Consider the following 18,489-nt stretch of genomic DNA (forward strand, 5'->3'; position numbering starts at 1 on the left):
TTTCCCCCACCCAAGAAATGATCAGGGTCCATCCTCGTTTTTTGCTTTTACCTCACCCTGAGCATTATTTTTCACATCTTTCAATGTCCCAGGGTTTATGGGATTGAGGTTGACTTCTACAATATAAGGTTTTGATTCAGACCTTGTGTATTTTAGGTTCATTACCCTACATTTCAAGTATATTTGGCATTATTACAGCATCTGATGTAGACAATTTGTATCTAGTCTAATGTTATTGGTTACTGGAACATTACTGACATATGCCCTAACATAGTAGTGGTTTCTTGCGGAGCTTTTACTCACGCTTATTGTATATTGGTGTGATGGTACTTCTTTGTAAATGCACAATGTCTAAATAAAGAATTACAAAAAAAAAAGCATGACTTTCCCAGTAAATCTTGGGCAGTTTGCAAGTATGCTTAAGCAATGTCACAGCAACTCTATAGAATAATATCATTTGCATTTTCACAATTTTGTTGCTAGAAAATTAGGGCCTTAGACTGAATGCAGGCAGGAAAATGATCACATTACTATGTACAATGCCAATCCTCTTACAGTCTATACAGAGCACAAAAATGAAAACGTACGTGTACAGCGCATCTGAGAGGAGATAAAAACATATCCATGTTTACATGCACATCTGAAGCTACCTTGTGTGTTTAGACATTCACCGTTTTGACAAACACCTTGCATGCTGCACTCATTTATATCTGTTAAAGATAAAAGCAGGGAAAAATACATTGTAATTAGGTAATTGTACTTTGAACAAGTATTTAGAGAATTTTCACAATACAATTCAGTATTATGAGTAAATGCTCAAACATCATTAACAGGTTTACAAATGCAAGTTTTGTAGTGTTATGCTTATTTGGATTCCTATCAAAGCATCCGCAAAATGACTATTTCCAGTCTAGGAACTGTGTCCTCCTTACCTGCAAAGTGGTTTCTTCAGTTATAAATCACGTATGTGTATATAGAAGCATACCAAGAAAGCAGAAACATTCCAAGTAATCCACAGCTGCCAATAAAATGAGTTACCATTTATAATGAGGTGACAGTACAGCTATGATTGCTTTTCAACAAGATGCAAGATACATCATGCAATTAGTTTTTTTCAAATTGCATACATTTAACAATTTCTTGTTATTTACTAACAAATGCGAACACTTTCTACTATTGTGTTTATAGGCTGCAAAATAATGCATTTAAAAGTATATCAAAGAGAAAACTTTGTAGTTTTGGATAGAGTAGGTAATAGGTTAAAGAATGCTTAAACACATGATCAAGTTTTTTTTCTGCCACTTCTTTCTTAACGGGGAATTTTTTTTCTCACTTTCTGTCTTCAGACAAAACAGGAAGTGAGATGAGAAACTCTAAAGCAGGTGTCACTAAATGGTGGACTGCGGTCCGGACACGGACCGAGTGCCAGTCCTGCCCGGACCGCGACTGTACCACTTAGCAGCCTGAGTGGACTCCTCTCTTCCTGCCAGGCAGGGTGGACTCCTCTTCTGTGTGACCTGTCCTGCCACCACTGCCGCTGAACTCACAGCAGGAAAAATGGTGGGAGGAATCGCAGGGTGGACGCCTCTTCTGCATGTACTCTCCTGCTGTCGTTGAGCTCACAGCAGGAAAGAGGATGGGAGAAATGACAGGGTGGACTCCTCTCCTGTGTGACCTGTCCTACCGCCACTGCTGTTGAAGTCCCAGTAGGGAAGAAAGCGGGAGGAATGGCAGGGTGGACTCCTCTTCTGAGTATACTCGTCACTACCACTGCTGAACTCACTGCAGGGAGGAGGGTGGGAGGCACGGAAGGTCTACAGGGGGAACCGCAGCTGTACAACCTTTAACATTAACAAGCGGGTCACTCGCCTTTTACCAAGAATAGTTGGGCAGCTCCCGGCCCTCAGTGCAGACCTTCCGTGCCTCCTGCCCTCCTCCCTGAAGGAGGTACACTCAGAAGAGGAGTCCACCCTGCCATTCCTCCCGCTTTCTTCCGTACTGTGACTTCAAGAGCAGTGGCAGCAGGACAGGTCACACAGAAGAGGAGTCCAACCTGCCATTCCTCGCACCCTCCTTCCTGCACTGAGTTCAGTGGCGACGGTAAGAAGTACATTCAGAAGAGGATTGCACACTGCCATTCCTCCTGCCCTGCACACAATCGAGTTAAGGTAGGGGGAAGATTATGGGAGGGTGCAACGGAACCGGACCCCGACTGCACTTGGGTACTTCCATTAGGCTAACGCTTCCCCGTCCGAACACCGTCCACAGACACCACAGCAAACATACAAGACTAGACAACACTAATCTTGAAGTAAACCATGAAATAGACTTGTTTATTTTAACACAGATACAAGATACATACATTCAAGGGAACAACCCCCCCTCCCTGCATAATGACACAGGGCAGGGCGATCTACATTTAGTAACAAGAAACACACCAACAGTCCCATCAGGAGGGCTGCTGGAAACAACCCCCACCAAGCCAATACACAAACACATACATCCCATAATAGTTTGCTCCCAAGCAAGACACACAATAGAACAATGGGATGCAACCACATGGCATTAAACAATCAACAACCCCCCACCCAATATTAGGACAGATCACCCTGTACCCCTAACAGGCACAGGGTGATTTACACATAAGAGGGATATGGGGAGCTGAGACAGGGGTCTCCCCACCTCTCCAAAGTGAGCTGTGCTCCATGGGCCCCCCACCCATAGTGACACAGAGGGCTTTGATGTAAAAGGGGGGAGCTGTGATTTGGGGGGCTGTGAAGTGAGGGGGGCTGTAAAATGGGGGGGCTGTGAGGGGGGAGATGTGATGTGGGGGGCAGTGAGAGGGGGGAGCTGTGAAATGGGGTGTAAAAGTGGGGAGCTGTAACACTGGGTGCTGTGATGTGATAAGGGGAGGGCTGTGATGTGAGAGAGGGAGCTGTGAGTTGGATGGGCTGTGATGTGAGGGAGGGGGCTGTGATGTGAGAGGAGGCAGCTCTGATATGGGGGTCTCTGATGTAAGGGGGGCTGTGATGTGAGGGGGGGCTGTGATGTGAGAGCTCTTATATGGGGGGCTGTGCTGTAAGAGGGAGCTGTGATATGGAGGGGTCTGTGATGTAAGAGGGAGCTGTGATATGGGGGGGCTGTGATGTGAGGGAGGGTTGTGATGTAAGGGGGAAGTGTGATATGGGGGGGGCTGTGATGTGAGAGGGGGGAACTGTGATAAGGGGCGCTGTGATTTAAGGGCTTGCTGATATAGGTCGGTTGTGATTTAAGAGGGAGCTGTGATGTGAGGGGGGGGGGCTGTGATATGGGGGGGCTGAGATGTGAGAGGGGGGAGCTATGATATGAAGGGTCTGTGGTGTGAGGAGGAAGGCTGTGATTAAAAGGGGGCTGTGATGTCATGATGGGGGGAGCTGTGATGTGGGGGTTGTGATTGCAAGGAGGAATGTGATATAAGCAGGGCTTTAATGTTGGGGGGCTCTGATGGGAAAGAGAGTTGTGATATAAGGGGGATGTGATGGGAAAGCCCCAAGTTATGGAAGAAAAATGAGATTCGGACCTCTGAGGAAAGAAAATGTTACCAACTGGACCTCCAAGAATTTTAATTCAGCATCCCTGCTCTACAGTAAAGTAAGAAAACCCTCTCTTAGATAGTTCTTACCAGAGCAAGTGTTCTCATTGGAAGATTTCCCCCCTATTCCTGTTCAAGTGACAGCTTGAGGTTTTACCGTCTCCTTCACTTTCAGTCCCTGACAATGAGCACCAGCGCACATAGGAGACGTGAGATACATTTTAAGTAATGCCAAGGCACTGATAGGGTGTCGGTGTGCACTAGTTTATGAACATTCTCCTTGGTCAGTTACCTGTGGAGTATGTTGTTGCACAATTACCTATCAGCACTCCAGATGGATTATCTCCCTTTTTCCACCACATAACACTCTAGTACAAGAGGGCTCAGTCATTCAATTTTAGTTTATAAGCATATAACAACAGTATTCGTTTCATTATCCTAAAGTTCAGTTTATATTTGGAGTTATGAATATATGATGTGTATTAATGGTAAACAATAAAGACTACTAGAGAAATTAGTACAGTCAATAGCCAAAGACATGTACATTGTAGATCTAAAACTAAATCTGGGTAGAAGTAAAGAGCAGAGCAATAACCAGGAAATAAGGAAATGATCCAATGGCTCCAGGTGTTGTGTCTCAGTCAATTAGGAGGGAGAGACCCGGGGGAGCCGTTGGATTTGAATTGGACTCAGGTGAGTATGGAAAGGTGGGGGGGGGGGGGCTGCAGAGGAAGCTGCACTCAGAAGGTTTTTTACCTTCATCCATAGGATACATTAAAGGTAAAAACCTGCAATTACAAGCACTTTAAAGCCAGAAGTTACATCTGAAGGCCAAACATTTTTGACAACATAGGTCCAGCACTTCTTAACAATGTATGTCTGCCTCTTCCTGTCTCCTGTACATCTCTGTGTATTAAATGCTGCTCTGCATTTGATGTCTGGTGAAGTGTTTTGAGGAGGTCTGCTCGGTGGGAGGGGGTAAACAGGAATTTTTGCTTTGGGAGGAGGGTTAGAATTTTTTTTGGGGGGGATAGCTGATTGGGTGCCAGTGAGTTGAATGCATATTGTCAAGATTGCCAATTTTGTTAACGTAATTTTTGCCCATATGTTCCCACATATTGTCACAATTGGGCAGTTTACTGCCCATTTGTTGCCCTCATAATATGACAGCTATTTCATGCATAATGATTGCCTAATTGTACCTTATATATTGTCAGGATTGGCATTTTTTGCCTAGATATTGTCAAGTCACCGATGTTTGGAAGACCACATTATTAGTAATTATTCTCCTGCAGACCTGTTACTATCAAAGCACTTTGCTATTATGCCATTGTTTCACTTGAACCCACTAAATAGAACACAATTAAACCTTAGAATTTTATTATTTCTTATTTTATTGACATGAATATACAATATATACATTATTCTGATTAAGAAAATCTTCACTGTATTACTTTTATGGCCATTACCAGTATCCATTTAATTTAATGAGTAAAAACAATTACTACAAATACTTTTTATGTTACAAATTACATAGTCTGGTTGAAAAAAGACACAAGTCCATCTAGTTCAACTAACAGAAAAAATAAAAAACACACAAACAGAAAAACTCCATATACGTTGTACACAATCCTATACCCACCCTTGATCCAGAGGAAAGCCAAAACCCCAATAAAGCATAATCCAATTTGCTCCAGCAGGGGAATACAATCCTTCTTGATTCCTCATGGAGGTAATCAGACATTCCCTGGATCAACTATACATATAAATATTAATATCCAGATATATTTTGTGCATTTCGAAAAGAATCCAGTCCATTTTTTAAAACAACCTACTGAGCTGGCAAGAACGATTCCACATTTTCACTCTTCCTGTGAAGAACTTTTTCTGTATTTTGAGGTTAAATCTCTTTTTCTCCAAATGTAAAGAGTGTCTCCTTGTCCTTTGTGATGGTCTTAAAGTGATATTAAAGGGAATTTAAAAAAAATAAAAAGCATGTCATATTTACCTGCTCTGTACAGTGGTTTTGCACACAGAAGCCCTAATAATCCTCTTCTCAGGTTGCCCTCTGGCGTTCCTGGTCCCTCCCTCCCTCCAGCTTGCTATAGGGGCACCCAGGCAGGCTCGCTCCTGAGCCGTTGCTCTGCATGTCCATTCACACACAGAGCTGTGGCCTCTCTCTCTCCTCATTAGCTCACTGGCTGTGATTTACAGCAGTAAGTAGTAAGTATTAGGGCTCGTATACACTGCAGCTGATAAACTCATATTTAGCAGCTGTTAAGCGTTTTTTTCAGCAGCCCCTGAACTCATCCTAATGTTTTCCTATGTGTCCATGTACACATCTTCGTTTAGAGGCATTTGAGTTTACAGTTGTTCTTTTGAACGCAGAAAAATTGCGTTCAGCAGTCGATTGTATCAGCATTTCAAACGCAAAATGCTTGTAAATGCGGCTAAACACAGCAAATTGCATTTATAAGCGTTTGCGTCTGAATTTTTTTTTTAACTCTTCCAGTTCCCAATGCTGTGCAGAGCCTTTTTTCATCATGAAAAATGCTTGCAAAGCGTTTTCTAGGTACTCAGATGGACAAAACACTGAAAACAGGAAGTTTCTACCAAGCTTGTCAGGTTGTAATGACCAATTCACACCTCAGCCCTCTCCCACCCTTGGAAACAAAAGATATGTTAATGACCATTCACACCTCAAATTCCTCATGAAGATCCCCTGCCAGGTGGCCTTAATGACTCACTCCACTAGACACCTCTCCCACCCTTGGAAACAAAAGAAATGTTAATGAGCAACTCAAACCTAAGCTAATTTCAACACATACTGCTCTCTTTGTATTCCTCTGAAACAGTCTGAAATAGTTAATAATTTACCACTTTTCAGTGCATTCTGGGCATTTGGGAGGTTCTCCTATCCTTATCTTTAAAAATGCTTCTAAACGCAAACACGCATAAACTCGTTATGCAAACATGACTAAACAGACGTTTTTGAACCTATGTTTTCCAGCAGTCAGTTTACATAGTTCAGAAGTGTCCCTTGTACATTGGGCCTTAGGGGCTGTGCTGCACATATAAGTTTTTGTTATCTTCATGCATAGAATGCATAAAGGTAAAAAACTTTGAGACTTTACAACCACTTTAAACTGAATTACTCTACACCAAGTTCACTATATGGACCACTTATGTATTTAAACATGGTGATCATATCCTCCCTTAAAATATGTGTAAACCTTCACTTTGTAAGACAACCCAATTAGTTTAATAGAGTAATGAAAGGCAAAATGTACAGGTAATAAAATATTATAAATATCACAAATCTGATCATTGGATTCGCTCCCAGAACAGCAAGAAAACTGACCAGGCTGTGTTCTCATGCCTAAGGTGGTCAGTTTTTAATAGGAGAGCAGTGAGTGTCAGGAACACCAGCGCTTTCACACAAAGGAAGCATTACAAAGACAACAGGATACAGGATTCATAAAAGTACATGGTACAACGGGCACATATCAGGAACATGAAATGTTGTGTTTACATGTTCTTCAATCGCCTCTTCCCAAGACAGAATGAATTTAGTTCAACTAATCTTTACACATAGTTGAGCTCCTCCATGCATCTTATCAGTTTGGTTGCCCTTCTTTGTACTTTCACCAGTTCCCCAATATTGCTTTTGTGAACTGGTGCCCAAAATTGAACAGCATATTTTAGATGAGGTCTTACTAATAATTTATATAAGGGAAAAATGATCGCTCTCTCTCTAGTCTATACCTCTTTTAACACAATAATTATATACAGTGGGGATCGAAAGTTTGGGCACCCCAGCTAAAAATTTGTATTAATGTGCATAAAGAAGCCAAGGAAAGATGGAAAAATCTCCAAAAGGCATCAAATTACAGATTAGACATTCTTATAATATGTCAACAAAATTTTGATTTTATTTCCATCATTTACACTTTCAAAATAACAGAAAACAAAAAAATGGCGTCTGCAAAAGTTTGGGCACCCTGCAGAGTTAATATCTTGTACTGCCCCCTTTGGCAAGTATCACAGCTTGTAAACGCTTTTTGTAGCCAGCCAAGAGTCTTTCAATTCTTGTTTGAGGTATCTTTGCCCATTCTTCCGTACAAAAGTCTTCCAGTTCTTTGAGATTTCTGGGCTGTCTGTCACGCACTGCTCTTTTAAGGTCTATCCATAGATTTTCAATTATGTTGAGGTTTAGGAGATTGTAAAGGCCATGGCAAAACCTTCAGTTTACGCCTCTTGATCTAATCCCCCGTGGATTTCGAGGTGTGTTTAGGATCATTATCCATTTGTAGAAGCCATCCTCTCTTTAACTTCAGCTTTTTCACAGATGGCATCAAGTTACCATCCAAAATTTGCTGAAATTTTGTTGAATCCATTTTTCCTTCTACTCGTGAGATGTTCCCTGTGCCACTGGCTGCAACACAACCCCAAAGCATGATTGATCCAACCCCATGCTTAACAGTTGGACAGAGGTTCTTTTCACTAAATTCTGTGCCCCTTCTTCTGCAAACGTACCTTTGCTCATTCCGGCCAAAAAGTTCAATTTTAACCTCATCGGTCTACAGAACTTGTTTCCAAAAGGCATCAGGCTTGTCTATATGTTCATTTGCAAAGTTCAAACGATGATTTTTGTGGTGAGGACGTAGAAGAGGTTTTCTTCTGATGACTCTTCCATGAAGACCATATTTGTACAAGTATCTCTTTATAGTGAAATAGTGTACCACAACTCCAGTGTCTGCCAGACCTTTCTGGAGGGATCGTGCAGTCAAACGTGGGTTTTGAATTGTTTTTCTCACAATCCTGCGAGCTGTTCTGTCTGATATTTTTCTTGGTCTTCCAGATCTTGCTTTAACTTCCACTGTTCCTGATGACTGCCATTTCTTAATTACATTCCGAACAGAGGATATTGACATCTGAAAACGCTTTGCTATCTTCTTATAGCCTTCTCCAGCTTTGTGAGCGTCAACTATTTTCAGTTTCAGTTTTCTAGACAACTGCTTAGAAGAACCCATGGTGCTGATTGTTGGGGCAAGGTCAGATGAGTCTGGGCATTTAAAACCTTTGAGATTGACATCACCTGGTCTTCCCAGATGATGATTGAGAACAATCCATGACACTGGCAGGTCTCAGCTTTCCAAAGGGGGCAGTGCATGCTATAAATTCTGCAGGGTGCCCAAACTTTTGCAGACGCCATTTTTTTGTTTTCTGTTATTTTGAAAGTGTAAATGATGGAAATAAAATCTAACTTTTGTTGACATATTATAAGAATGTCTAATCTGTAATTTTTTGCCTTTTGGAGATTTTTCCATCTTTCCTTGGCTTCTTTATGCACATTAATACAAATTTTTAGCTGGGGTGCCCAAACTTTCGATCCCCACTGTAGGTCTGATTCATGCTATGTGCCACATCCCTCGTTTAGATTACTAGCATAAAACATTGGATTGGGAATTTTTACGCACATATATATAAAAAATTATAAAAGTACACATATTATTAAAAAAAATACATTAAAACTATCTTGATAAAAACATCAGCTGAAAAGCAATAAGATTTTGCACAGAGACTATGGCCACAGTGGCCATTTTGTGTGACATGTTTTGGTGGATAAGACCAGGACAAGCAAACTTTGAAAACAGGTCCTATTTTGAGTGTTTGGAAGATACCTTGCTTTTGGGTGGATCCTGAACAAACAAAATTGCAGCACCCGCCATTTTATTCACTAGGGTGTTTGCTGTAAAAAATATATAATCTTTGGGGTTTAACTGAATTTCCTAGCAAAAAATACTGATTTTTTAAAAAAAAAGTGTCAGAAAAGGCTTGGTCTTCAGGTGGTTAGAAGAGTGAGTGATGTGTGGCATAAACTTCAAATGCTGGGCATAAAATGCCCCCACCCCCCAAAACAACCCCTTTTTGGAAAGTAGACACCCCAAACTATTTTCTAAGAGGCATGTTGAATCAATAGAAGAATGTATTTAAGTTTTTGGAAAATGACAAGCAAAAATGTTTTGTTTGTTTTTTTACACAAAATTGTCACTTAAATGATTTATTGCTCACACTTGCCATGGGTATATGTGGAATTACTCCCCAAAATACATTCTGCTACTTCTCCCGAGTATGGGGGTACCACATGTGAGAGAAGTTTTGGCAGTCTAGCCAAGTACAGGACCCCAAAATCCAATAAGCACATTCAGGCTTTTAAAGGGCTTTATTTCCTCATTACACTTCCTGACTACCTATCACAGTTTTGGAGGCCCTGAAATGCCAGGATAGCACCAAACCCCCCCAAATTACCCCTTTTTGGAAAGTAGACACCCCAAGGAATTTGATAAGAAGCATGGTGAGTATTTTGCAGATCCCGTTTGTTGCCACATGTTTTTGGAAAATGAAGAAAAAAAACAAAAACATATTTTTCCTTTTCTTTTTTTATATTTCAAAACCTTGTGAGAAAAAGTGAGATCTGCAAAATACTCACCATGCCTCTTTTTAAATTCCTTAGGGTGTCTACTTTCCAAAAAGGGGTCATTTGGGGGGGGGGGGGTTGGTGCTATCCTGGCATTTCATGGCCTTCGAAACTGTGATAGGTAGTGAAGAAGTGAAATGAGGAAGTTATGCACTTCGGGCTTTCAAAGTGGTCATTGGATTTCAAGCTCCTGTATGTGGCTAGGCTCCCAAAAGGTCTCACACATGTGGTATCCGCATACTCATTAGAAGTAGCAGAATGTATTTTAGGGTGTAATTCCACATATACCCATGGCTTGTGCGAGAAACATATCATTTTAAAAAAAAAACAAGGGCGCATGCGCGGCCGGCTCGGAGATGGACGCGCTATAGCCGCTGCTCCGTCCACCCGCCAGCACTGAAGCGGCACACTACGACCCCAGGGAAAACCAACCATAAACAGCTGATCACGGAGGGTGCCCGCAGCCCACTAGACATGCCCCGCAGGAAAAAAAGCCCGGGGCAACCAGGGAAACTAACTAATTTCTTCCCGGCCGTTCAGCAGGGAATCCAAGATGGCGGCCGCCATGCGGAGATGCAGGGAGTCAGCAGCAGCCAGGAGGGGGACTACAACTCCCAGCCTGTGGATCCCAGGCTGCAGCACCAACTCTATCCAGGGGATCCGGGTGAGTTGTCTCCCACCTCCTGCAGCCCTGTAAAATCAAAGCCGCGGCTTGATAGAGACCCTGAGGACACATGCCAGGCCCTAAACTTTACGCCTCAACCACCACTTCCCAATCTGCCTGACTTAGACGCATTCCCAGCATCTGACCAACCGCTAACCGAAATCTGTATGAAAAATATGCTGACACTATTGCGCCAAACTTTGCATAATGATATTTCCGCACCACTGTCCCAAATTACTACTCTGGTCCAAAGACAGGAACGCAGGATCCGCCATGTTGAAACCAACATAGCGGACATAGTGGAAGCGCACAATGATTTGATTGATGCTCATGCGGATCACACGTCAGATATTGAACAAATCAACCTCAAATTGGCCGATATGGAGGATCGATCACGCCGTAATAACATCAAATTTAGAGGAATTCCCGAAACGGTGTCTAACGAGGTATTACTACCATATCTACATCACTTCTTTAAGCTGCTTATCCCCACACTCTCTGAGGTAGAGGCCATAATCGATCAAGCACATCGACTACCTAAGCCCTCATTCTTGTCCGCAACCATTCCTAGAGACGTGCTCGTCCGAATTCACTTCTACCATATTAAGGAGAGAATTATGATGGCGGCCAGGAATCCACCTCCACTACCGTCCTCACACGCAACTTTGCGTCTTTATGCGGATCTATCTAAAGCCACACTTGCCAACAGGAAAAAAATGATACCAATCACGAAAGCGCTTAGAAATCACAATATGGCCTATCAATGGGGATTCCCCACTAAAATAATAGTGCGTCATCAAGGCAGAATCTATACTATTAAAAATCTAGAGGCCGGTCTGGACTTCCTTAAGGCCTGGAGCATTTTACCTGCGGACCCACAGAAGAACAACCCTGGTTCTGTGCAAAACATGGAAGCAACCTGACGGGCTAAGCGACACTAGCCGTGGTTATATTTCCTTTCCTCTTTCCCTAGAGGCGTTCTCTGAACTCTCATATTGCTGGCGTTCGGCCTGAACCCAATGATCTGTAATTCCACAGTTGTGTTTAGATATGACACTATCGAGGGTCATATCCTGTTTGATTCCCCCACCTTTGATGTAGTAATCCTGGCTACACCGTTTACTTGCTTTATGTGCAAGTTTTTTTTTAGTGTTATTTTTCCCTTTTCACTTACCCCTTCCAATGGCACCAACAAATGTTCATTTTTGACGCAAAACTTCTTCCCCGTGACCATGACTACCAATAGAATAAAAAACACCACGAATATGTCTGTACTCCAAGACCCCATTTACAAATGATTATCATCAAATCTTTTAATGTGCGAGGCCTCAACTCCCCTTTTAAGAGATCAATGCTAGCAAGAGAAGTCCGGAAGTTTCAAACAGATTTACTCTTCATACAGGAATCGCACTTTGCCACGGATAAAATTCCTAAGCTGTATTTACCTCGCTTCTCTCAACTATTCATGGCAACGAACGGGAAAAAAAAGAATGGAGTTATTATCGCGGTTAACAATGCCCTTTCTTTCAAACTTACCTCTACTGTAATTGACCCGCAAGGTCGTTATATTATTATGATATGCCAAATTAATGAGATTTTACACACCTTGGTGAACGTTTATGGCCCTAACAGTAAACAACTTAAATTTCATTGGAAACTCCAGATTCTCATCTCCCAACATCAGCAAGGCAGACTTATTATTGGCGGAGACTTTAATGTTCTCAGTGACTCACTCCTAGACTCTTCTTCTAATAAAAAACCCAGCAACCTCAACTTTAACCGTTTTCTGCACGACCATGACTTATATGACATCTGGAGATGCCAACATGGTGCGGAAAGAGATTACACCTACTTTTCACTGCCACATCTGTCATACTCTAGAATTGATATGTTCATCACGGACAAATGGACTCTACAACACGTGATGTCCTCTCACGTTGGTACTATAACCTGGTCTGACCATGCACCGATCACCGTATCCTTGGAGGACACCCAGCGGTCGGCGATCCCACCTATTTGGAGACTCAACTCTACAATTTTGAATACACCAGAAAACCAGAAATCCATATTAGAAGCACATGACCTTTTTTTTTAAACTAACGTTACTCCGGAAATTTCTATTACCACACTTTGGTTAACATATAAGGCTTATATGAGAGGTATCCTCATCCAATTAACTTCTCGCGTTAAAAAACAGCGGTCTCAGCAAATTGACCTACTCCTTGCTTCTATTCGTAGAAACGAGGATATTAATAAACAACACCCAAACGCTACCACAACCGCGGCCTTAAGCCAAGATAGGGACAAACTCCGCACTGCACTCTTACACGACTATGATACAAACCTCCAAAAAACGAAATCCCAATACTATGCACTTGGTAATAAAACTAACTCTCTTCTTGCCAAAACTATTAAACAGAAACGTATTAAAAACAAAATAGCTACAATTCAGCATCCTCTTTCCAGTGTTCCTCTATCTAACCCACAAGATATAGCGAATGCGTTTGCGTGCTATTATCAATCATTATATAACATAAAAGATGACCCTGACACGACTCAACCAACGAACCCGTCGATCGAGACTTTCCTAAGCCATACTAAACTTCCCCAACTTACGTCCACCCAATTAGCCTCCCTCTCTGTGCCGATCTCACCTGCAGAGATTGAGAAAATCATAAACAAACTTCCCATGCACAAATCTCCGGGTAACGACGGCTTTACCAATGAATTTTATAAAACGTTCGCCCCTAATCTTAAATCACACCTATCTGACCTCTATAACCACGTTACTTCTAAAGGAGAATTCCCTCCTGACATGCTACAATCAATAATCTCTACTATCCCGAAACCGGGTAAAGACCCCCAATTAGTCCAAAACTATAGACCAATTTCACTACTTAATACGGATCTGAAAATATATGCCAAGATATTAGCTCAACGACTCCTCCCGTTCCTTCCGACGCTAATCAAATCTGATCAGGTGGGATTTGTGCCAGGTAGACAGGCCCCTGATGCAACTCGTCGACTTATATCACTATTACACCTTCTTGAATCAGACAAACAACCCTCAATTCTCCTTTCACTCGACGCAGAAAAAGCGCTCGACCGCATACACTGGCGTTTTATGTCACTTACACTTCAAAAGCTAGGAATTACGGATTGGATGCTGTCAGCAATCTTATCCCTCTACTCTAAACCTTCGGCTAGAGTCCTCACCAATGGCACACTTTCGCAACCATTTCAAATATCCAATGGTACTAGACAAAGCTGTCCTCTCTCCCCATAATTTTCACCTTACTCATCGAACCACTGGCATCCAACCTTAGGAATGATCCCAATTTTTCGGGGATTAAACTTTTTCAGCAAGAACATACAATCAGCCTTTTTGCAGACGACATTATTCTAATGATCACAAATCCGTACAAATCTCTTATTTTAATACGCTCACACATACAAAACTATGCAGACGTATCATATTACAAGCTCAATGAAACCAAATCTTCAATTTTAAACCTTCATACTCCGATACCGACACAAACTTTCCTTGAAAAACAATTCCCCTTTAAATGGGAAAAACACAGTATCCCATACTTGGGGATTAAACTTACCTCCAAAACCAACCAACTCTATGCAGCAAACCTTAAACCGCTAATAGATACCATACCACAGGAACTTAGAAGCCTGCGTACAACCACATTATCAATGTTAGGCAGAGTAGCTGCTATTAAAATGTGTATATTGCCAAAGATATTATATATCTTCCGCACATTGCCAGTCCCTATACCTTCCTCCTTCTTCTCTACAATGCAAAAAATTCTAAATAAATTCTTATGGAATGCTAAACGGCCCAGATGCTCTACAAACCTGATCCGCCCGCCCTTCAGAGGGGGAGCTGGTCTCCCGCATTTAAAATCCTACTATCAGGCGGTCCTACTAGACCAGCTCTTCTACTGGTGGCACCCTACTCAGGAAAAAATCTGGACTATTATGGAACCCTCCAGATATCCGCAAGGTACCTTAACAGATTTGCTTTTCGTGCCTCCCACAACACAGATTGGACATCCACTCACAAACCCATGTATCCAAGCCTCATTAACAGCTTGGCATGAGTTCTTGACATGTACTCAATCACAGAAGACTAACTTACCAATTCTGACTCCCATATCCACTCTACAATTTCTATCCCCACATTTGAATCTAAAATCTTGGAAAGAGTTGGGTATTTACCATAACCAAGATATTTACAACAATCAGGAACCAGAGTCATTCCAGACACTTCAGGAAAAATTCCATCTTCCCAATACGGAACACTTCACTTTTAGGTGAGTATCCCATTTGCTTCATAAAACAAATATGCCTATTAAGATAGACCTCCCAGCTACTGCACATCATTTCCTCCACAAGACTAATTATCCAAAGAAAGGGATCTCTACCTTTTATATATTACTAACTGAAACGCATTTCACAACCCATACATCATCCCTTACTAACTGGGAAAAGAACTTTCTTCTCCCAACAACCCCACAGTCATGGCAAATGACGTTTACCACTACATACAAAGCTTCAAAATGTAGCTCCCATTGGGAATCATATCTAAAAATTCTCCACCAATGCTACTTGACTCCTGCCAAATTATCCATCTATTATCCGCAGCGACCAAAAACTTGCTGGAGACACTGTGGTGAAACTGGTTCGCTTTTTCACGTACTATGGTCCTGCAAATCCCTCAAATCATATTGGAACAAAGTGTTCCAATTGATATCCTCAGTCACAGACTTCCCTATAACTATTAACCCAGGATTAGCCCTTCTACATCTAACGATAGAACAATTTCCTGTACGCTCACGCACCATTATCATACACATTCTGGCAGCAGCTAAGACTAACATTATGAGACTATGGCGCTCTACGTCTCCCCCCTTATTAGCCCGTCTAGTTGCTGACCTCAACTTACAATGTGAGATGGAAAGAAGAGCGTCCTTACGAAACTCCTCATATCATAAATTCACACTGCACTGGTCTCGATGGCTGAAACATCCCAATTGCTCAATTATCTGATTACGAACCTTAATCTTCTGAGATGTAATATTCGCAGAACATTGGTGCCTTTCCTTCCCCCTCCCCCTCCCACTCTTTTCTATACCTGTTTTTTTACCCTATGTTTGATTCCCTCATGTTCTTGTACTCATTATGTTGGTTCACATTCCAATGAGAATACCTCTCCTATAAACATGATTTTGATAAACGAACTCCCAGCCGGATGGTGGGGGTTTCCTACCTCATTTGTATTGCATTTTCTGTTGTTTCGCTTATGTGAACCATGCACTTGACTGTATCTACATATTTACCTGTTTGTTCAAGAATCTAAAATTCTCAATAAAAACTATTTGAAAATTAAAAAAAAAAACAAAAGAAACACTTGTGGAAAAAAAATAAATCTTCCATGCACTCAATATGCCTCTCAGCAGATAGCTTAGGGTGTCTACTTTCTGAAAAGGGGTCATTTGGGGATGTTTGTACTATTCTGGTATTTTAGCACCTCAAGAAATGTGATGGGCAGTCAGAAAGTAAAAGCTGTGTAAATTCCATTATCTATACTATAGTTTGTAGATGTTATAACTTTCACACAAAGCGATCAATGGGATTTTTTTTAACCAAAAACATGTAGCAGAATACATTTTGGCCTAAATTTATGATGGAATTTTATTTTTTTTGGATATTTTTTATGACAAATGAGAAAATATATTTTTTTTTCTAAAAAATGTTTTTTTCTCAAAACTTTTTTGTTTATAGCGCCAAAAATAAAAAGCCAACAGGTGATCAAATACCACCAAAAGACAGCTCTATTTGTGTGAAAAAAGGACATAAATTTAATTTATGTACCATATTGCCTGACCACGCAATTGTCGGTTAAACTAGTGCAGAGCTGTATAGGAAAAAAAAATGGCGTAAATTGCAGTATCTATACCATAGTTTGTAGACGCTATAACTTTCACACAAAGCAATAAATATACACTTATTGGGATTCTTTTTACCAAAAACATGTAGCAGAATACATTTTTATAGCCGAAAGTAAAAAATGTTTTTTTTTTTCAAAATTGTTGGTCTTTTTTTTGTTTATAGCACAAAAAATAAAAATCGCACAGGTGATCAAATACCACTGAAAGAAAGCTCTATTTGTGTGAAAAAAAGGACGTAAATTTCGTTTGGGTACAGCATGGCATGACCGGGCAATTATCAATTGAATTAGTGCAACGCTGAGTAGCAAAAAGAGGCCTGGTCATTAAGGGGCGTAAATCCTCTGAGAGCAAGTGGTTAAATAAAAATATGTATATACAGTGGGGCAAAAAAGTATTTAGTCAGCCACCAATTGTGCAAGTTCTCCCACTTAAAAAGATAAGAAAGGCCTGTAATTTTCATCATAGGTAGACCTCAACTATGAGAGACAAAATGAGAAAAAAAAAATTCAGACAATCACATTGGCTGATTTGGAAAGAATTTATTTGCAAATTATGGTGCAAAATAAGTATTTGGTCAATATCAAAAGTTCATCTCAATACTTTGTTATATATCCTTTGTTGGCAATGACAGAGGTCAAACGTTTCCTGTAAGTCTTCACAAGGTTGACACACACTGTTGCTGGTATGTTGGCCCATTCCTCCATGCAGATCTCCTCTAGAGCAGTGATGTTTTGGGGCTGTCGCTGGGCAACACGGACTTTCAACTCCCTCCAAAGGTTTTCTATGGGGTTAAGATCTGGAGACTGGCTAGGCCACTCCAGGACCTTGAAATGCTTCTTACGAAGCCACTCCTTCGTTGCCCGGGCGGTATGTTTGGGATCATTGTCATGTTGGAAGACCCAGCCATGTTTCATCTTCAATGCCCTTGCTGATGGAAGGAGGTTTGCACTCAAAATCTCACGATACATGGCCCCATTCATTCTGCCCTGTACATGGATCAGTCGTCCTGGTCCCTTTGCGGAGAAACAGCCCCAAAGCATGATGTTGCCACCCCCATGCTTCACAGTAGGTATGGTGTTCTTTGGATGCAACTCCGCATTCTCTCTCCTCCAAACACGACGAGTTGTGTTTCTACCAAACAGTTCTATTTTGGTTTCATCTGACCATATTACATTCTCCCAATCCTCTTCTGGATCATCCAAATGCTCTCTAGCAAACTTCAGACGGGCCCAGACATGTACTGGCTTAAGCAGGGGGACATGTCTGGCACTGCAGGATCTGATTCCCTGGCGCTGTAGTGTGTTACTGATGGTAGCCTTTGTTACGTTGGTCCCAGCTCTCTGCAGGTCATTCACTAGGTCCCCTAGTGTGGTCCTGGGATTTTTGCTCACCGTTCTTGTGATCATTTTGACCCCACGGGGTGAGATCTTGCGTGGAGCCCCAGATCGAGGGAGATTATCAGTGGTCTTGTATGTCTTCCATTTTCTAATTATTGCTCCCACAGTTGATTTGTTCACACCAAGCTGCTTGCCTATTGCAGATTCAGTCTTCCCAACCTGGTGCAGGTCTACAATTTTGTTTCTGGTGTCCTTCGACAGCTCTTTTGTCTTCACCATAGTGGAGTTTGGAGTGTGACTGTTTGAGGTTGTGGACAGGTTCAAACAGGTGCCATTGATACAGGTAATGAGTGCAGGACAGAGGAGCCTCTTAAAGAAGAAGGTACAGGTCTGTGAGAGCCAGAAATCTTGCTTGTTTGTAGGTGACCAAATACTTATTTTCCACCATAATTTGCAAATAAATTCTTTCCAAATCA

The 18,489-nt window shown here is 41.5% G+C and overlaps 1 protein-coding gene across 6 annotated transcripts in view; it reads right to left on the reverse strand.

The window, feature by feature from the left end:
- Nucleotides 1-18,489, reverse strand: part of LOC149459085 (latent-transforming growth factor beta-binding protein 3-like) — a 999,560-nt gene that overhangs the window by 727,065 nt on the left and 254,006 nt on the right. For all 6 annotated transcript variants that reach the window (XM_089681663.1, XM_089681666.1, XM_089681665.1 and 3 more), the window contains exon 6: nucleotides 588-710. In XM_089681663.1, coding sequence (XP_089537789.1) covers nucleotides 588-710 — 123 coding nt within the window. The remainder of the gene's footprint in view (nucleotides 1-587; nucleotides 711-18,489) is intronic.

The sequence above is a fragment of the Staurois parvus genome, unplaced genomic scaffold, assembly GCF_062004578.1.
Source record: "Staurois parvus isolate SC_StPar_1 unplaced genomic scaffold, SC_StPar_1.0 ptg000275l, whole genome shotgun sequence".
Classification (NCBI taxonomy): Eukaryota; Metazoa; Chordata; class Amphibia; order Anura; family Ranidae; genus Staurois; species Staurois parvus.